Source organism: Pseudorca crassidens, chromosome 11 (assembly GCF_039906515.1).
Source record: "Pseudorca crassidens isolate mPseCra1 chromosome 11, mPseCra1.hap1, whole genome shotgun sequence".
NCBI lineage: Eukaryota > Metazoa > Chordata > Mammalia > Artiodactyla > Delphinidae > Pseudorca > Pseudorca crassidens.
Window position 1 is genome coordinate 106,140,259 of NC_090306.1, and position 19,137 is coordinate 106,159,395.

The 19,137-nt window shown below is 57.1% G+C and overlaps 1 protein-coding gene across 4 annotated transcripts in view; it reads left to right on the forward strand.

Moving 5' to 3' along the window:
• SHANK3 (SH3 and multiple ankyrin repeat domains 3) overlaps positions 1-19,137 on the forward strand; it is a 50,245-nt gene that overhangs the window by 10,048 nt on the left and 21,060 nt on the right. For 3 of the 4 annotated variants that reach the window (XM_067698554.1, XM_067698557.1, XM_067698556.1), the window contains exons 10-18: positions 1,962-2,235; positions 5,166-5,368; positions 6,496-6,609; positions 12,525-12,600; positions 12,794-12,876; positions 13,330-13,454; positions 13,555-13,687; positions 14,618-14,698; positions 18,962-18,985. In XM_067698554.1, coding sequence (XP_067554655.1) covers positions 1,962-2,235; positions 5,166-5,368; positions 6,496-6,609; positions 12,525-12,600; positions 12,794-12,876; positions 13,330-13,454; positions 13,555-13,687; positions 14,618-14,698; positions 18,962-18,985 — 1,113 coding nt within the window. The remainder of the gene's footprint in view (positions 1-1,961; positions 2,236-5,165; positions 5,369-6,495; positions 6,610-12,524; positions 12,601-12,793; positions 12,877-13,329; positions 13,455-13,554; positions 13,688-14,617; positions 14,699-18,961; positions 18,986-19,137) is intronic. The other variant, XM_067698555.1, reaches the window with a different exon arrangement.

The window sequence follows — 19,137 nt, forward strand, 5'->3', positions numbered from 1 at the left end:
AATTCTTCTTTAAATGTTTGGTGGAATTCATTAGCGATGCCATTTCATGCTGGATTTTTCTTTGTTGGGAGATTTGTGATTACTGATCCAATCTCCTTGCTTTTTATGGGTCTGTTTAGATTTTCTATTTCTTCTTGAGTCAGTTTTGGTAATTTATGTTTTTCTAGAATTTGTCCATCTAGTTTATCTACTTTGTTGACATACAGTTATTCATTGTATTCTCTTATATTTCTTTTTACTTGTATAAGGTTGGCAGTAATACCCCAATTTTCATTTCTGATTTCAGTTATTTGTGTCCCCCTTCTCTTTTTTTTCTTAGTCAGTCTAGCTAAAGTTTTGTCAATTTTGTTGATATTTTCAAAGAAACAACTTTTGGTGTCATTGATTCTGTCTGTATTTCTATTCTCTATTTTGTTTATCTCAAGTAAGTTTTATTATTTCCTTCCTTTGCTAGCTTTGGGTTTGGTTTGCTTCTCTTTTTCTAGTTCCTTAAATAGGTTATTGATTTGAGACCTTTATCCCTTTTTAATGTAGGTGCTTACAGCTATAAATTTACCTTTTAGTAGTGCTTTTACTGCATCCTGTAAGTTTTGGTATGTTGTATTTTTGTTTTTCTTTTCTCAAAGTGTTTTCAATTTTCCTTATGATTTCTGTTTTGACACATTGTTTAAGAGTGTTGTTTAATTTTTCACATATTTGGGAATTTTCCAGTTTTTTTTTCCTGTTCTTAATTTCTAGCTTCATTCCATTGTCATTGCAGAAGATACTTTGTATGATTTCAGTCTTTTTAAATTTATTGACACTTTTTTGGTGACCTCATTAATGATCTATCTCGGAGAATGTTCCATGTGCACTTGAGAATAATGTGTATTCTGCTCTTGTTCTGTGGAGTGTCCTATATATATATATACGTATATATATATATGTATATATATATATATACGTATATATATATACGTATATATATATATATATATTTGTTAGGTCTAATTGGTTCAAGTCTTCTATGTCCTTATTGATCTTGTCTTTAGATGTTCTATTCATTATTGAAGGTGGGGTGTTAAAGTCTTAAATATTATTGTAGAACTGTCTATTTCTCCAAAGATATCAGTGTTTGTTTCATATATTTTGATGCTTTGTTGTATATGTATTAATAATTGTTAATCTATTTGATGAATTGACACTTTTATCAATATATAATGTCCTCTGTCTCTTGTAACACTTTTTATCTTTTAAGTCTATTTTGTCCGATATTAATGTAGCTACTTAGCTCTCTTTTGGTTACTATTTACATGAAATTATCTTCCATTATCCTTTTATTTGAAGCCTACTTGTGTCTCTGGATCTAAAGTGATTCTTTTGTAAATAGTACATAGTTGGATCATGTTTTTAAACTCATCATCTGCTATTTAAATAAAGTTTTATTAGAACTCAGCCACACCCATCTGCTTATACATCATTTGAGGCTGTTTTCATGCCGCAGAGGCCGTGCTGAGTCCTTACAACAGAGACTGTATGGCTTGCAAAGCCTGAAATGGTTACTATCTGATTCATTACGGATGTTTGCCAACCCCCGGTCTAGAACATCTTTTACAGTTTCTCTGGTTATGGTCAACTGCAAACAGTTCTATACAGTGGTAGTCTGGTGAGATTTGTCACATGTGGCCGGTTTTGTCTCTCTGGAAGCCTGTGAAAAAGGCAGTTCCAAGACCTCATTTGGCTGAGAGGAAGGGCAGGCTTTTACCCCTGAAGGTAGAGGTAGAGGCAGTTTGGTATGTGTCCCTCCTGGCATCATAGTTTCAGTCATGGGGTGACCAGCTGTCCTGGTTTGCCGGGACTGAGGCAGTTCCTGGGACATAGGATTCTACTTTTAAAATCTGGAAATACCAGGCAAACCAGGACAAGTTGGTCACCCTTTCTGGCTGCCCAGAGTCTCACCTGTCCCCCCTACCCCCTCCCAGTACCATTCAGGGAAACCCCCAGCTATGCGAAGCGGCGGCGGCTGGCTGGCCCTAGCGGCCTTGCCTCTCCTCGGCCCCTGCAGCGCTCGGCCAGCGACATCAACCTGAAGGGTGAGGTGCAGCCAGCAGCTTCTCCTGGACCTTCACTGCGAAGCCTCCCCCACCAGCTGCTGCTCCAGCGGCTGCAGGAGGAGAAAGACCGGGACCGGGATGGTGACCAGCAGAGTGACGGCAGTGGCCCCGCAGCAGGCAGGGGCAGCCAGAGTAAGATCAGGTATGTGGGGGCCGGGACCTGAGCCTGGAGGAGCCAGCATTAGCGGGGCAGGGAGGGGCCTGTTTGTGCCTGGCACCTCTGCAGTGATGAGCTGAGGCTTTGGGTCGGCGGGGGGGTCTCTTTGGATGGGAAAGGGAAGAAGGTGAGGTCCTGTGGCCTGGGGCAGGCGCCCCCGTGCTGATCTCTGGCTGGAGCTGGACTTGTCCCGAAGGCAGTGGGCAGCTGAGGGAGAATGTTGTGGGGAGAGGGTCTGGTCAGACCTGTGGTTTAGAAAGGTTCCTGCAGTGCCAGGGAGGAGGATGAGGGCTGGGATGAGGCAGGGCTGGGTGACGTGTGGCAAGAGGTCAGGGACTGGAGCTTCCTTTCCATGAGGGCTCAAAATCTATGGGTGGACCCTAGCCCTGTTCCCAAGGGGGGAGTCTTCATCCCAACACTCCGTCTTGGTGTTTCCCCAGCCCCTCTGGCCCTGTATAACCACAGGACCCCATGGCTCTTCTCTTTATCCCTCACCATGAGTGCTGGGACCCTGAGAACCAAGGACGTCTGAAGGACTTGGCATTCCTAGAACTTAGCAAAAAGCCTGGGCGGGAGCCTCACCAGACTCTGTGGGCTGGAGCCCCACTGAGCTGAGCAGTGGGGAGTGGAAGGTAGAAACTGGCTCTGCAGACAGATGGATGGGCTCCAGTGCAGTCCTTGCATCTGCCTCCTGTGTGGCCTTGTGCGGATTAGCCAACCACTCTGTGCCTGCCTTTCTCATCAGTAAGGTAGGCTAATCCTACCCAAAGATTTCCTTTGGGAAGCCTTCTGGAGCCTGGGCAGTGAGGGCTCCCTACTGGGACCCCCCTGGCCCACAGCAGTGGCCTGCTGCTGCTGATTAAGGCCTCTCTCCTCCCTGCACCTTGAGGGCAGGAGCTGTCTTTCTCATTTCCCACAGTTGCTCCAGAGCCAGTCACATAGAAGGTGCTCGGCTGACATGTTGACTGAAAGAGTTACATAAATAGCACTTTGTTTTCACAATGACAGCTGGGCTCAGCAGCGTAGTGTTGACTGTGTATGAGGCTGTGCTGTATTTTACAGATGAGGGTCCTAACTCTCAGGTGGGGTAAATGACTTGCCCAAAGTCACAGAGCTGGGAAGCAGCTTAACTTGTCCCCAGGTAGACCTGATTCCCAAACTTCCTAAGCCTGAGCGTTCAGCAGAGGGGTGCAGCAGGAGCTTATAAAAGCCATTTCTTCCTCTGCTGTCGTCCCTGCTCATATAGCCTCGACCTGTGATGTCCCTACCCAGACTGCAAGGCTACCTGTCCTGCCCCAAATCACCTCAGTTCTCCCCCAAAACTTTTGCATGGCCCAGTGGCTAAAAGAACAAACTTTGGGGTGTTTCAGTTTTGCAGATGGGCTGCTCCTGAGCTGGAGCTGTGTGGAAGCCCTGCTTTCATGCAGTTTTCGTATATTCGGTCATTCTTTTAGCAAACACAAGCTAAGACCTGCTCTGTGGGGAGAACAGAATTATTGTAGCTTTCTTTCCAGCAAACATTTAGTAGGTGCCTAGAGTGCCAGATGTGGTGGGGGGCTAAGGACGAAGCAGCAGCTGGGGGGGAGCGATCCAGGTAATTTTTATTGGAGGTAAGGGAGTCCCCCAGTGAGTGGCCAGGAGGGGGCTGAGGAAGTTTGGTGCACCCTGGAGGGAGAGGGCCTCAGGGGGAGAGATCACGTTTGGTGGAAGGAGAGAAGGTAGACGGCTGAGTTTGAGCTGCTGTTGTGGGGTGGTGGGTAGAGGTGGCCGGCGTGGCAGTTTCCCCCTGGCTCCCCCTGTTGGCAAAGCCTGGCATGAAATGTAGTCGCAGAGTCCCCACCACCATCACAGAGCCGGACAGAGAAAGGTGCATTCGGAGCTGAGAGACAGTAACTTAACAGCTGGCCGGAGGAGGCGCATTAGGATAGCTGGGGTGTTGGGGACCGCCTTATGAGCGGCCGCGGGAGGGAAAAGAAGGTACCCAGCCTTGTTACTGAAGTGTGGCTAATTCTCGTCCCAGAGAGCCTGGCTATCGGCGGAGAACGTGGGCCCGGTCGGCCTAGGTGCCAGGGAGCCAGTGCAGGCCGTTGAGCAGGGCAGAGGCGTAGGGCCGAGGCCTCAGGCTCGGTGCCCAGATCGGGGGAGTGGTCCGGGCAAGGCGGTCAGCCTGGAGAGGGCATGAACATCCGAGGCAGATGTCCAGGAGAAGACCCAGGTCGGGAGGGGGATTCTGGCGCCCAGCACACGCAGCGGTCAGGGTGTGAGGAGGCCAAGGCCCGAGCTGGAGGGTGCGGGCGCGGACCCGCTGGGGGAGCCCCTCCTGGCGGCGAGGCGGACCTTCACGGAGGCGCTTCCCTCCTGTCCGAAGCCTCCAGTCCCTCCCCAGCTCCCACCCAGCCGGTCCCGCCTCCCCCGTCCCCGCGCTCCTCCGTCGGACTGACCCCTCCCCCACCTTCCCCTCTGGGCACCGTAGTCCCCCTCGGCCCCTCGGCCTCTCCCGCGTCGGGGCCGCGGCGACCGGGCCGCAGGGGGGAGAGGAGGGAGCCCGGCCCGCCGCCCGCAGAGGGAGGAGCCGGGCCGCGGAGGAGGCGGGGCGCGCGGAGCGGCCGTGGCATGGAGCGAGCCCGGCGCGCCCGGGAGCGCAGCCCCGCGGCCCCGGAGCCCTGAGCGGGCGCGGCTCGTGCGCTGGCGGGAGCGGGCCGGGCGCGGCGGCGCGGCCCATGGAGCGGCCCCGGGCCGGGCCCCCGGCGGGCGGGCGGGCGGCCGCGGCGGGCGGCGGGCGGCGGGCGCTGCGGCGGCGGCTGCGGTGAGGCCGGCGGCGGGGCCGGGCCGCGCGCCATGGAGGCCCCGGGCGCCGGCTTCGCGTGCCCGCTGCCCCCCGGCATCGCGTCCGTCACCTACGTGTTCGTCTACAGCCCGAGCGGTCCCGGCGGCCCCGGCGGCCCCGGTCCCGTGCCCGGCCCTGGCCCGGCGCCCCCCGCGGCCCCCGCGCCGCCGCCCCGGGGCCCGAAGCGGAAACTTTACAGCGCTGTCCCCGGCCGCAAGTTCATCGCCGTGAAGGCGCACAGCCCGCAGGGCGAGGGCGAGATCCCGCTGCACCGCGGCGAGGCCGTGAAGGGTGAGGGGGCGCGGGGGGCGCGGTCGCGGGGGGGGGGCGCGGCGCGGGGCCTCCTGGGGTTCGCGGGCGCCACTCTGGGGTGCCCGGCCCGGCTTCCCGGCGACCGTGGAGGGGCTGATGCCATTTTGGGTGTCTGTTATTAGGGGTGTCCCTGGGAACTCTGAGTCGCCGCGGTCATTATGGGTTGCATCTGCCACTGGGGATTCCTTGTGTCGCTGTGAAGGGCTCTGTCAGGGAGGGGTGTCTGTCTTTATGGGGTTCCTGTCGTGGGTCCCTCTCCATCCTCTGTCATTTTGGGTTTTCCGTGTCACAACAGAAGCTCCTCTCGTCATGGGGGTGTTTCTGTGTCATGCTCGGGGCTGGTGGTGGTGGGGTTCTCTGTGTTCGTAGGACCTTATCCTATTACAGAGCTTCCTTGAATTATGGGGTTCCTGTGTCACTTCTGGGACTTTTTTCATTGGAAACGCTTGTGATATGTGGGAACTCTCTGCCATTCTGGGGGTATCTGTGACAGTTAATGTGGGTGTCTGTGATGAGGGGGTCCTGTGCCATGACAAGCTCCTTGCATTACGAGGGTCTCTGTCATCACTGGGGTCCTCACCTCATGAGCGCTCTCTGCCCGTGGAGCCTAAGAAAGACACAGTTGCGAGGGTCAGCTCTCCATGGCCCATCATGTGGCCTAATCCCCTGGCCGCAGCACAATGACCCTGAGCTCTTGGCCGTGACCCCTGGGGTGGGCGACAGAGCAAGGTTGGTTGGGGGTTGGTTGAAGAGGTGGGAGGAGAGGGGTCAGCTGGGAGGGCAGGAGTAGGATTGTGGCCCCTGCCTCTGCCTCCTGTCCCCCCCTCGAGTGTGTCCATCTGTGCGTCTCTCTGTCCCCCACATGCCCATCCTGTGCTGTGCCCATCTGTTCTTTTCTGTCTTCTGTGTGGATCCCAAAATTTTCCCAGGGAAAAAGACAGGAGGATGAAGGAAGGGACGGGAAGGGAAGGAGAGACGTGAAGGGTGGGTGGGCAGAGCCTGAGCCCGAGGAGGTGGAGGTGGGGCTGGTGGTGCTGGTGGGAGAGGTGTGGCCCTCCGGCCGCCCTCCTCCGCCCTGACAGCCCGTCTGGCTTCTGTCCCTCCAGTGCTCAGCATTGGGGAGGGCGGTTTTTGGGAGGGGACCGTGAAAGGCCGCACAGGCTGGTTCCCGGCTGACTGCGTGGAGGAGGTGCAGATGAGACAGTATGACACGCGGCACGGTGAGTGACCCCTACGTCCCCTGGGTGGCCCCTGAGGGTGCCGCCCCTTCCAGCTTCCCGTTGGTCTTGCTTGGAGGCAGATCCTCATTGTATACACAGAGAAAAGACTAGAACAAACTCAAACACACGTTCGAAGTAGGTGCAAACTCGTGTACGTGACAGACACGGCACGCGTTCACCCCATACTTACTTACCAACACACACGTGTGCATCTGGATCCTGGACAGCTGTGGAGACACGTGTGACGTGCGCGCCCATGGGACGCACACGTATGAACGTGCACCAGTCTGTGATCCCACATGTGGCTCTCAGTGACCACAACCCTTCCCAGACACGGTTCTCACAGAAATGCTGGGTGCTTGGAGTGTGTGATTGCCGTGTGGCTGGCAGACAAGTAAAGAGGTCAGTATGAGAAAAGAGGCATCTTTCCAAAGTGGACAGATTGTCCAAGTGGGCAGTGCCGGGAGGCCTGGGCCAGCCAAAAGGAAATGAGGCCAGTTGGGCCCAGAGGGGCTGTCATGGGTGCCCTGGGGCCAGGATGGTCTGAGGGCAGCAGGTGGGGAATGGCTGCATCCTTAGCCTGCAGGAAGGACGTGAGGGCAAAGGCCGTGGCTCCTGGGGCTGGTGAGCAGCCTCGGTCCAACCCTGCTCACCACCTGAACCTCCAGGAAGGACCCCTCTGGGAGTTGGGATCTGAGGTGGTCCTGCCGGTGGAAAGGAGCGGGGTCCTTTCAAGACCCCAGCCAGGGCTGACTGCGCACCCAGGAGGCCCCTCGACCCGCAGGTATTATTTCTGGCCCCGAGAGCTGGTGGGACAAGGGAGCCGCCTCCTGAATGGTGGCTAGGTGGTGGTCACTAGTGGTGTGTCTGGACCCAGAGTGCATTCCTCTGTCTTTCTGCACATGAAGGGCTCAGAGCCAGGGTTGCTGTGCTCCCTTATCCTGGGTTGTGGGTTTCCCCAGGGGAGCCCACCCCTGTGTGGCCTGGACCCCTGCCCTGGGTGGAGCGTGGCAGAGCCCAGGGAAGCAGGAGTGTGGCCGCTGACCCACTCCTGAGCAGGAGCCTTTATTATAAATTATTTATTTATTTTTATTGGAGTATAATTGCTTCACAGTGGAGCCTTTACTCTCATACCTGGCTGTTCACACCGCCTCACCCTGACGGCTCTCCTTGCGGCTGGGAGCCTGGGAGGGACACGACATCCTGTATTCTGCCCATCGTGGGCAGGTGGGGTGGTATGTTGAGGTGGGGAGTGGTTTCGGAAGTTTGGGCTCTGGTGCCAACTGGACAGGAGAGGGGAGGGGAAGGAGGGGCCTCGAGACCTGCGTAGGGAGTGGGTCCTGTGCGCCCCTATAGGGTGGGCAATAAAGGTTCTGGTCTGAGAACTCTGTGGGTCCAGGGGCAGTTGGAGCTGAATCTGAGGCTGGGGAGGAAGGAAGGGAGGTCTGGACTGGAGTTGGAATTTGAGAACAGCCCATGTTTGTTAGGTGTTTGACGTGCGCTGGACCCTGTGTTGGGAGCTGGGGTCACAGGGGCTGGCTCTCTGCCTAGCGAGGGGCAGGCGGGCACACTGCATGGCTGTGACAGGCGTGAGCACAGGGGCCTCCCTGGGTCGGTCTGAAGGAGTCCGGGGGCCTTTAAAGCAGAGGTGTTGTTTGAGCTAAGCCTTGAAGGATCGCTAGGACCATCTAGGTGGTCAGCATGGTGGGGGTGGGGGCAGAGCCTGTTGGCCAGGGCACGGCCTGTTGGCCAGGGCACGGCATGGCCTTCTAGACCTACACGTGCTGGCACCCCGTGTGCTCCAAGCAGTGTCAGGATGCCTGGCTGGGTTTTAAGCTCTCTTACATCTAAGAGTTCACTGACTCGTCCCGGCGTGCCTGGGAGATGGGGACAGTTGTTGTTAGTTCATCTCTAGGAGGGTTCTGTCCCGCAGCCCAGGGAGCAGTCTTGTTTGCAGTGTAGGCAGTGGGCTGCAGGGTCTGTGCTGTAGCTGCCACGCTTCATGGGCTCTGGCTGAGCGAACCTGTGTGTTGAGGGGCGGGTGGCAGGGCTGGAGTGGGGAGTGTGAGGGCTGGTCCCGCGTCCTGGGACCAGGGGCTAAAGTTTGTGGCGGTGTCGCAGGAGGAGTCGGGGGGGCGCTGTCCTGATCGTGCTGGTCATTTAGGATTAGGGTGATGGCCCAGGCAGGGCAAAGCAGGGAGACGGAGACGGGATGGGCAGGGCTGGACTGGAGTCATAGAGAAGGGAGACGACACAGAGCAACCTGTTGAAGGAGCTATAGGCCTCCGGGCAGTGGTGGGGCTCCTAGACAGGGGTGGCTCTGGGATTTGTCATCTGAAAGTGTCAGAAGGTACCTGGGTAGATAGGAGCGTTTCATGGACGGGCAGGGAGACAGGCCTGCGGGGGCTGCCTGCTGGGAGGGGGTGGGAATAACCTCTGTCCTTACCTGCAGGCCCGGCCGCCAGCTGCTCTGGGCAGAGTCTCTGATCTGGGACCCAGGGGCTGAGTTCTGCCAGAGGCGAGAGGGCAGCCCAGGAACAGGAACCTGCTTCCAACAGGCCCAGATCCAAAGAAAGATCTGTTTCTGAGACTGGAGCAGGGACAGAGAAGGGACTTAGAGGCCAAGGAGGGGATACTGCCAACACGTGTGGGCCAGGCCGATGCCCTGGGTCAGCAGAGAGCAAGGCTCCCACGGCACCCATCTGGGTGAAAGCAGCAGTTGCAAGCAGGGAGAGTTGAGCTGTGAGGGGAGGGAGTGGGGAGGCGGCCCTGGGCATCCGGGAGGCTGGCATAGAATACCAAAGCTATGGCTCTGGCTGGCATCCTCCCTCCTCCTCCTTTCTTTCCAGTACTGGGGGTGGGGGGGGCATGCTGTGTGTTTTCATTTGCGTTATGTAATAATTTGTGTTTGGTCGATAAATATAAAAATAGGAGTCCAGTGATCTGCAGAGGGTCATTTTTGGGGGAGGAGTCCTTCTGCAGGCAGGCACTGTGAACGTTTCCGAAGTTGGGTCAGCGTGGAGAAGGGTGTGGTAGAGGTGAGGAGAGGCCTGGCCTGCTCTGGCTTTGGGGACGGCAGGGTGGTGGGTGCAGGTGTGCTGCAGAGGGAGGAGAGGGTGTGAGCACTGGGGACGGTGCCAGTGAGATCAGACTATAGGCCATCAGAACCTAGGGGGCCCCTCCAAGGTGAACCTAGGGGGCCCCTCCAAGGTGAACCTAGGGGCCCCCTCCAAGGTGAATTTTCCTGCTTTATAAGGAGAGGGCCAAAAGGGACTGTCGAACATACTGAGAATCACACAAGTTAGTGGCAGGGTTCTGAAATCCAGATCAATACTTTTCCTGATACCTGTGTCTTCTGATGTTAACAGGAGCTCTTCTTTCCATCCAGCCACTGCTCCATCTACTCTTTTTTTAAAATTTTTTAATTTTTGGCTGCGTTGCGTCTTCGTTGCTGCACGCAGGCTTCCTCTAGTCGCGGCGAGCAGGGGCTACTCTTTGTTGAGGTGCACGGGCTTCTCGTTGCGGTGGCTTCTCTTGTTGCGGAGCGTGGGCTCTAGGCACGTGGGCTTCAGTAGTTGCAGCATGTGAGCTCAGTAGTTGCGGCGCATGGGCTCTAGGGCACGCAGGCTTCAGTAGTGTGGCTTGCGGGCTCAGTAGTTGTGGCTCATGGGCCCTAGAGCACAGGCTCAGTAGTTATGGCGCACAGGCTTAGTTGCTCTGCAGCATGTGGGATCTTCCTGGGCCAGGGATCGAACCTGTGTCCCCTGCGTTGGCAGGTGGATTCTTAACCACTGCTCCACCAGGGAAGTCCCTCCGTCTACTATTTTTTTTTAAATTAATTAATTAATTAATTAAGTTTTGGCTGTGCTGGGTCTTTGTTGCTGCGCGCGGGCTTTCTCTAGTTGCGGCGAGCGGGGACTACTCTTTGTTGCAGTGTGCGGGCTTCTCATCGCGGTGGCTTCTCTTGTTGTGGAGCACGGGCTCTAGGCTTCAGTAGTTGTGGCTCGCGGGCTCTAGAGCTCAGGCTCAGTAGTTGTGGCGCATGGGCTTAGTTGCTTCGCGGCATGTGGGATCTTCCCAGACCAGGGATCGAACCCGTGTCCCCTGCATTGGCACGCGGATTCTTAACCACTGTGCCACCAGGGAAGTCCCCTCTGTCTACTCTTACATCCGTCTATGCTTTCACTCACCCACCCATCCTGTCATCCATCAAGCCACCTAGCAGACCCAGTCCACCCATCCCCACCTTCCATCCCTTGCATCCCTTCCCACCTCCCTACCCTGCTCTCTTTCCCTCCATCCACTTATATATACATTTACCTTTTGATCCATCCTTCTGTCTACCTCTTGTTCCATCCATCCTTCCATCCATCCACCCCCCTGCCCCAGCCAGTTGTCCACCTGTCTGTCCTTCCAGTTGGCATTTGGAACGCCTGTTGTGTGCCAGGTGCTGTGCTTGGTGCTAGGATCACAGAAACAACTGCGACATGGTCCTTACCCTCAGGAGCTTACAGTTAGTGGAGACAGTCGTCAGAATCATAGGTCCCCTCTCGGGCCTCCTTTCCTGCTCTCTCTCCTGCTCCCTCCGCCCCAGCTGCCCAGGCTGTTCACTGTCCCAGAAAGCCTTTACCCACACGGAGGGCTGCTCCCTTACGTCCTCGTGCCTTTGTTCACCTCTCCCTTCCTGGGGAGGCCTTCACGTGACCACCTAGAATTGCAGCGCCCCAAACGGCTTCCTTTTTTCTTACTGCTTACCAGCATTCCACACGTTCTGTGTGTACCTGTTTCTTGTCTCCTCTCTCTCTTCATCTGTACAGTTTAGCCTGTAAACTCCGCAGGGTAGGGGGGCTTCGTTCTGTTCTCTGCTCCATTCTTGGAGCCTGGTACGTAGTAGGAGCTCAGTACGTACTTGTTGAATGAATAAATTGATCTTGAGGAATGCTAAGCTGGTAGAGAAGGGGGGAGGAGCTGAGGGGTGAAATTACAGGTGGTGGTGGAGCTGGAGACAGAGGTGCTGGGGGCTGGGGGCCAGGAGTGGGTGCGAGGGTACCAGAGAATCCAGTGTACGTGTACAGGCAGCTGGAGAAGTAAGCCTGGAGCAGGGAGGGTCGTGACTGGAGGTGCGGACTGGAACCTGCAGGCTTGCAGGACATCAGCGAGGCCGAGGGTGGGGCAGCTCTGCAGTGGCTGTGAGGGACTCTGAGATCAAGAGTACAGACGGGGCTAAAGCTCTGTGGGATGCAGTGACAGCAGGATAGGGGGACCTAGCCCCCCATACATGGAGGTGGCGTCTGGAGCAAAGGACCCCATGGGGGTGAGCGTCTCTGTGGTGAGGGGTACGTTGAAGACACAGGGCCACCTCAGTGCCAGTTCACAGGGGTATGTAGCGTGACACTTGCGCATGACTGGGGGTCATGCACACACAGACATGCATACGTATGAGCACAGCACCTGCACATGACTGCAGGTCACAGAGACACGCCTGTATGAACACAGCACTTACACGTGACTCCAGGCCACACGTGTGCGTGCGCAACCTTCTCTGCCCTTAGTTTGGGGGCTTGCTGACTCTCTCTGTGCTTGCCCTGGCCCTGTCCGGTCTGCTGTGTGCAGCCACTCAGGAGAAAGATGAGCCACAGCTCCTGCCCCCGTCTGGACCCTGACCCCTAGAGGCAAGAGTTCCTGCATGGTCCCCTCAGCCTTCTCACCTAGGACCGCTGGGCCCAGGACCCCAGGATTTGGACCCCCCGCTTCCATGTGGGCACTACCATGCCAGGGGCGTGTGCGTGAGCGTGCGTGCATGCGTGTGCGTGTGTGTGTGCGCGCGCGTGCGGCTGGTGACGGGCGTGGTTCAGGGGGCGGTTCACGCCACGTGGAGGATGAGACCCTCTGTCAGCTCCTGAACCTCCCCTCAGAAACCCGGGAGGACCGGACGAAGCGACTTTTCCGCCACTACACGGTGGGCTCCTATGACAGCCTCTCTGCACACAGGTACAGGTGGGGCAGGTGGGCAGGCGGGCGAGGGTGGGCACGCGTGCGATGGAGCGTCAGATGTGGAGGGAGGCCTCCCGGGTGAGTCCAAGGACAGCTCCCAGGGTGGGCTGTGTCCGTGCCCGTGGGATCCTGTCTGGGGCACGTGCCTTCCCGGCAGGGTTCTCCTCACCTTTCTGTTTTCCTCTGTCAGCGATTATGTCATTGACGACAAGGTGGCTGTCCTGCAGAAACGGGACCACGAAGGCTTTGGTTTTGTGCTCCGGGGGGCCAAAGGTAACGGAGCGGGGTACCCGGCTGGCAAGGGCTGTGCACCACTCGGGGTGTCTTCTGTGTCCTGCCTCTGCTCCTCTCCTCTGCTCTCCTCCTGCCGCGCCCCTGCCCCCCTTTCTTCTCCCCCACCCGCTTCCTCTCCCTGCTGTGACTCTGTATTCTTGGTTTGGGATGTTGGTAGGAGGCAGCGGGTCCTTTCCCTCATTGGTTCCCAGGATCTCTGCTGTGCGTGTCTAATGGAGCGGGGGCTTTTCTGGTGGGGTGAGTGGCGGGGGCGGGGGGGGTCTCTCAGAGGGGTGTGTCCTGGATTCCCGGGCTGGCTCTTCTCGCGCTGGGCAGCCCCCGCCTGCCGCCCCCCGGCCCAGGTCGTTCGTGGGAGGTTGCTGTGTGGCAGCCACCTCCACCTGGACCCTGCTGGCAGGACGCCGTCCTTATTGCCCTCTTCCCGTCCCACAGCAGAGACCCCCATCGAGGAGTTCACGCCCACGCCGGCCTTCCCAGCGCTTCAGTATCTCGAGTCGGTGGACGTGGAGGGCGTGGCCTGGAGGGCCGGGCTGCGCACGGGGGACTTCCTAATCGAGGTGAGGCTCGTCCTTCCCTGTGTGGCCCTGTGGGGTGCTGGCCTCTGTCCGAGCCCGAGGAGGACTCACCTGGATGGCCCCCGGGCCCTGACTGTCCCAGGTGAATGGAGTGAACGTGGTGAAGGTCGGGCACAAGCAGGTGGTGGCTCTGATCCGCCAGGGCGGGAACCGCCTCGTCATGAAGGTGGTGTCAGTGACACGGAAGCCTGAAGAAGATGGGGCTCGGCGCAGAGGTGAGGGCTCGGGCTTCGGACCTCTGTGCCCAATCTCCCTGCTCTGTCCCCTGACCTTAGACCTTTGACCCCAGGCCCATGCTCCTCTCATCACCCCCGGCCCCAGACTGCTGACTGCTGACGTCAGAGGCCTGAACCTAGGCGAACGCCCACGTGCGCCGCCTGGGTGCCAATCCCCGATGTTAGACAGCCAACCCTCTCCCGGCCTCTGACCCCAGGTTGCCCTCCTAAGATCCCTGCCCCCTCCTTCCCGGCGCCCCCCAGCCCCTGGCATGGAAGAGCCCTCCTTCCCGACGCTGCCAGCAGCTGCCTGGAGGCCGGGGTTGCCATAGCAACTGTGAGGTTGACGCTGCCGCTGCCGCTTATTGTCGGAGGGAAGGGGGAGGCGGCACCTGAGGGAAGAGGAAAAGCGTCTTCTCCCCGCGCCAACGTCGCGGCACAGCCTGGGCCCAGGAGGCTTTGCTGGCCGGGTCTAGCCCAGCCCAGGCCCTGGCTTGGCTGACCACACCCTGGTCCCCCGAGGGGCAGCGGCCTCCAGGCCTGGTGGGGGGGGGCGGGCGCTGGAGCAGCAGGAGCCCGGCCTGCCGGGAGACCCCTCCCAGCCCCCACCCCATGACTCTGCCCTCGAAGCCTTCCACGTGGGCCCTCGGGCTGAGGCTGGCCAGCACTGTGACCCCCCTGGGGCCCTCGACCACCGCCTGAGGCCCTGGCTGCCCTGGCCCAGCCCGGCCTTCAGCACCCCCTGAGCTCCCAGCGCCATGAAGAAGTTTGCATCCAGCCGCAGCCTGAACAAGATCCTGGCGCAGTGTGACTCGTCCTCGCGGGAGTACGAGGAGATCCAAGCGGTGGAGCGCAGGTGGCACCTGCACCTGGCCACGCCGCGCTGCCTGCTGCTGGACAGGAGGTCCAAGGCCTCCCTCTTCTTTGCAGCCCCGCCGCCCCCTAAGAGGGCCCCCAGTACCACGCTGACCCTGCGCTCCAAGTCCATGACGGCGGAGCTCGAGGAGCTTGGTGAGTGGCAGGGCAGGCGGTGGGCAGATAGCCCAGGGCGGGGGCCCAGGTCAGGGGAGCTGGGCCAAAGCCAGGCAGAGACAGAGGGGAGGGAGGACCGAGAGGTGGATGTATGGACAGGTTAGAGGTAAATGGGTGGGTGCTGAAGTGGTGGGGGAATTGGGTGTCTGTGGGCTGAAAAGGGAGCTGACGTGTGGATGGATCGAGGGCTGAGGGGCAGGGTGACAGGGCTGGGGATAGACAGTGGGACCACCATGTCTGGCGGTGGGGAATCAGGCCCTGGCTCACCAGTGTGTTTGCATGCGTGTGCGCATGCAGCCCCTGGTCCTCCACACCTCCAGTATGACTTTACGTCTCCATTTCATCCAAGTGAGAAAAGGGGACCTGACCTTTGCTCCCGGCTCTACCAGGCACTAGCTGTGTGGTCTTCGCATTTCCTGTGCCCTCTCAGCACCCGTTCACACATCAGTTAAGCAGGGCTCAGTAGAGTGAGCTGCCGACCTCACGGGGCCGTTGTGAACATTGCTGGTATGGTGATGGGACAGGTCCTCGTAAGTTGCAGGAGGCAAACAAGAGTGTGTTGAGGCTTTGATGGGTATGCGGAGGGCACGATTCCAGGGTGACCACCAGCAGCCTCATCGTGGGTGTGTCTCGATATATGTGACCGTTAATAGCCTCATCATTGGCATGTTCAGATATACATGACCGTGTCCTGACATACGTGACAGTTAATAATGGTTATGCCCTGACTTACACGACCATGAACATCTTTATCGTGGCATGTCCCAATGCACATGACTGTTAACGTGCTCGATCCTTCTATAACCTGAACCCAATTCGAGTCCCAGACTTTGCTCTCGTTCCAGCCATAGAAGGACCCCTGACTCTGGTCGTGTGCTGAGCTCTAACCCAGTCGTGGGCACAGGAAGGGCCCTGATCCTGGTTCTAGACTGAGCCCCAACCCTGGCTTCAGGCTTGGTTCTGCCCCAGCCATAGAAGGAACCCTTACCTGTCCCCTAAAATTATTTCTGACCTCCCTCATGGACTGATCCCTGACCCTAGACCTTTGCTGAGCCCTTCCCTTCCAAGCAGGTACTCTTTTTTTTTTTTTTTGTGGTACGCGGGCCTCTCACTGCTGTGGCCTCTCCCGTTGCGGAGCACAGGCTCCGGACGCGCAGGCTCAGCGGCCATGGCTCACGGGCCCAGCCGCTCCGCGGCATGTGGGATCTTCCCAGACCGGGGCACAAACCCGCGTCCCCTGCATCGGCAGGCGGACTCTCAACCACTGCGCCACCAGGGAAGCCCTGAGCAGGTACTCTTGACTGCAGTTTAGTTTGGTGTGGAGAACAGCCACCAAGATAGATTAGGCTGATGTGGTCAGGACCTTCTTCCCCATAAATATTCTGAATAAAGTAAAACTCTAAAAATACACAGCCATCTCAAAACAAAAGAAGAGGAATTTCCCAGTTCTCGAAAATGAAGAGAGAAATCAGAGCCAAGGGAGTGAGAGGAAGCAGATGCTCCCATAGTCCATGAGGGCTTGGGACCGATACAGATCCTACGGGCAGGGCACTGGGGCTCTGATACCCCCACAAAGCCAAGAGATGGGGGAAAGTAGAGCCAAGCCCAGGACTTGGAATTAGCATCAGAAGAACTGGGAACCGTAGAATGCTATGAAAGAGACAAAACAAGGTGTTTAAAGCCAAAGTTTGAGAGAAATAGCAGAACTCATAATGAAAGAACAACACAGTGGGGGGGGGGAAATAAGGATAAGCAGATTTTAAAAGGATTCCTAAAGAAATGTTATTGAAACAAAAATAGAGCCCCTGAGATTTTAAAAATCCGTGCCTGGGAAACAATATGGTAGACGCACCTGAAGGAAGAAACTATGAATTAAAAGATAATCTGAGGAAACTACCCGAAGTTCAGCACAGAAAGATGAGGAGATGCAAAATATCAAAGAGTAGACAAAAAATATGGAGGACAACTGAGAAAAATCCCAGCCTAAATAGAGTCCCAGAGGGAAAGAGTTAAAAGATTGGGGAAGAGGCAATATTTGAAGAGTAAATGGCTAAGACTTTTCTAAAATTGAACGAGGGCATGAGACTCCAGTTTGCAGGAGTGTAAGTCTGAAGCAGTGAAGTAAAAACAAAGCTACCCCTAGACCTGCCATAGTAAAAGGTCACAACACCATAGACGAAGAGAAGAACCTGAATTGCCAGAGAATGATGACTTAGAAAGGAACAGGGGTCAGACTGACAGCGGAGGTCTGATCAGCAGATGCTAGAAGACAGCGGAACGGTAACTTCAAAGTCTTGGGTCAGAATGCCTTTGCACCTGGAATTCTATGCCTAGTAACCTCGCTCATTCAAGAGTAAGGCAGAGAAGCTCCGGGCCCCGGGGTCACAAGGGTGCAAGGCTAGTCATGGGGAGCTGACCCACTGCACTGATTGAAGATCCAAACTGGTCAATAAACCAATACCAGTAGGCAGCTGGGTCTGGCTAGACCCCACACCAGGCTCTGGTGGGTGGTTCCTGGGAGTCTCTTGCCAGAGGCCGTCACGTGGCCACGTTCAGCTGCACGTTCAGAAAGAGGTGCTTGGGCAGCCTGAGGTCTGTCATCCAGGGACCCAGGGACTCTGCGCTGCAGAAACAGAAGATTTGCCTTCTGCTCGCTGGGCTGCTTCTGTGTGCAGAGCCCAGTGGATGGAAGAAGAGCCTCCTTCCTCTCTGGCCTGGGTGTCCCCTCTGTTGCCTTGTGACAGGGTTGCTCCACAGACCCCTGTCTTCCAGAGGGAGGGGCTCACTCTTGCGGCCCGAGGTCAGCATCCTTTCACCAGCTTTTCCTGAGCAGAGCCTGGGGGAGGGTGAAGGGGCAGCCTACCGCAGAGCCTCCATCCACACTGCTGAGTGAGCGGGTCACAGCTTTTGCTGAACTGGACCCAGGCCCTTCCCGTGGCTCTGTTCAGAGGAAACCCACAGGAAGCCCACTCCTGCCCCTGGACGACAGCTGCCCTGGGAAGCCAGTCCACCTGCCGGCCCTCTGTAGACACACGTGGCTTGAGGAAGCCAGGCCAGCATCAGGGTTTTCCCAGGTGCCTAAGCGGTCATCCCGTGATCCAGTGCGTGTGCTTTTACGGGACAGAAGGAAGGCCCGTGGGTTCGTTGCCAGCATGAACATGTCAGTTTTATGTCACGATATCGAGGGCTGACAGGGCCCTTTAGTGTCTGTGGTCTGTTGAGAAGATGACCTGAACACCTGGGAAGAAAGGAAAACGTGAGGCGACAGAAAAGCAGGTGGCAAGGATGGGGCTCACGCAAGGTGGCTCCCTGTGGCTTGGAGGGCCCTGCAGGGGGAAGAGGAAGGGAAGGTATATCCTGCCCCCTGGGGGGGCACTGGTGTCCCCAGAAAGGAAGGGCTGAGGTGGCTGGCAGAAACGGCATTAAGAGGAGGGGTTGGGTGGGGACTCTCCTGAGAGGGGGAGAGAGGGAGGAGGAGGGAGGGTGGGACCCCTCTAGTGCCCTTCAGCCCTGGGGCCCCTCACACTCAGCAGGTGCTCATTGCATAGCTCGAACCAAGGACGTGCTGGGGCTGCAGAGGTTGGTGGAGGCCCAGGCCAGAGGGGCCCTGATGGGTCCAAGCCCCTCCTGTCCATCCTCTTTCCACTAAGAAATCTGGAACTTCTGGGTTCCTTGTTCTTTCGAGATGAGAATGTCAGGGCAGGTGCCATGCCAGGGTGTGGTCCCTGACTGGCCTTGGTCTGGAAAACACACTGACTTGCCTGTTGTTGGAAACACACTGCAGGAATGCTTGTGGGTGGCCACTGCACCATTGGTGGCCTCTGAAATGGGTTTTTATGGGGTTTTGCCTTTTTTCTGAACAAACGTTTGATTGAACCAAGTGTGACTTAGCTGTGTGTCCACACAGGTGTGTGCATATCTGTGTGTGTGTGGACGTACACAAGCACGTGTGAGTGTGTGTGCATGTGTGTGTATGTGCGTGCGTGCGCATGCATGCGCACAAGCATTGTCCCTGCTTGTGGTTGTTCCCACCTTGAGTTTCACGTATTGACTTGGTATTTGGGTCGATTTGCCACCCGCGATCTGACCAGGGTATAGGCCAGGGGTGGTGGGGATCTGGGAGATCCTGGCTGTCGGGAGGGAAGGGATGGGCTAGGAGGCGGTGGGAGTGGGGAGTGGGGCCCGGGTGCCGAGGGACGAGTCCTGCCTCTCACCCCGTTTACTCTGTTTCTCGATTCCAAGCCTCCATTCGGAGAAGGAAAGGGGGTGAGTCATCTGCTGTGCTCGGGGCCCAGCTTTGCCTGACCCTTGGCTGCGGAAGTGCTTGTGTGTGAGGGGCTCCTGTTCGAGTCAGGGGGTCTGGGAGCCTGGGTTGCACCCTCCTGTTGGCCTTCTCCGTGGGGGGGCTGCTGGGGGCA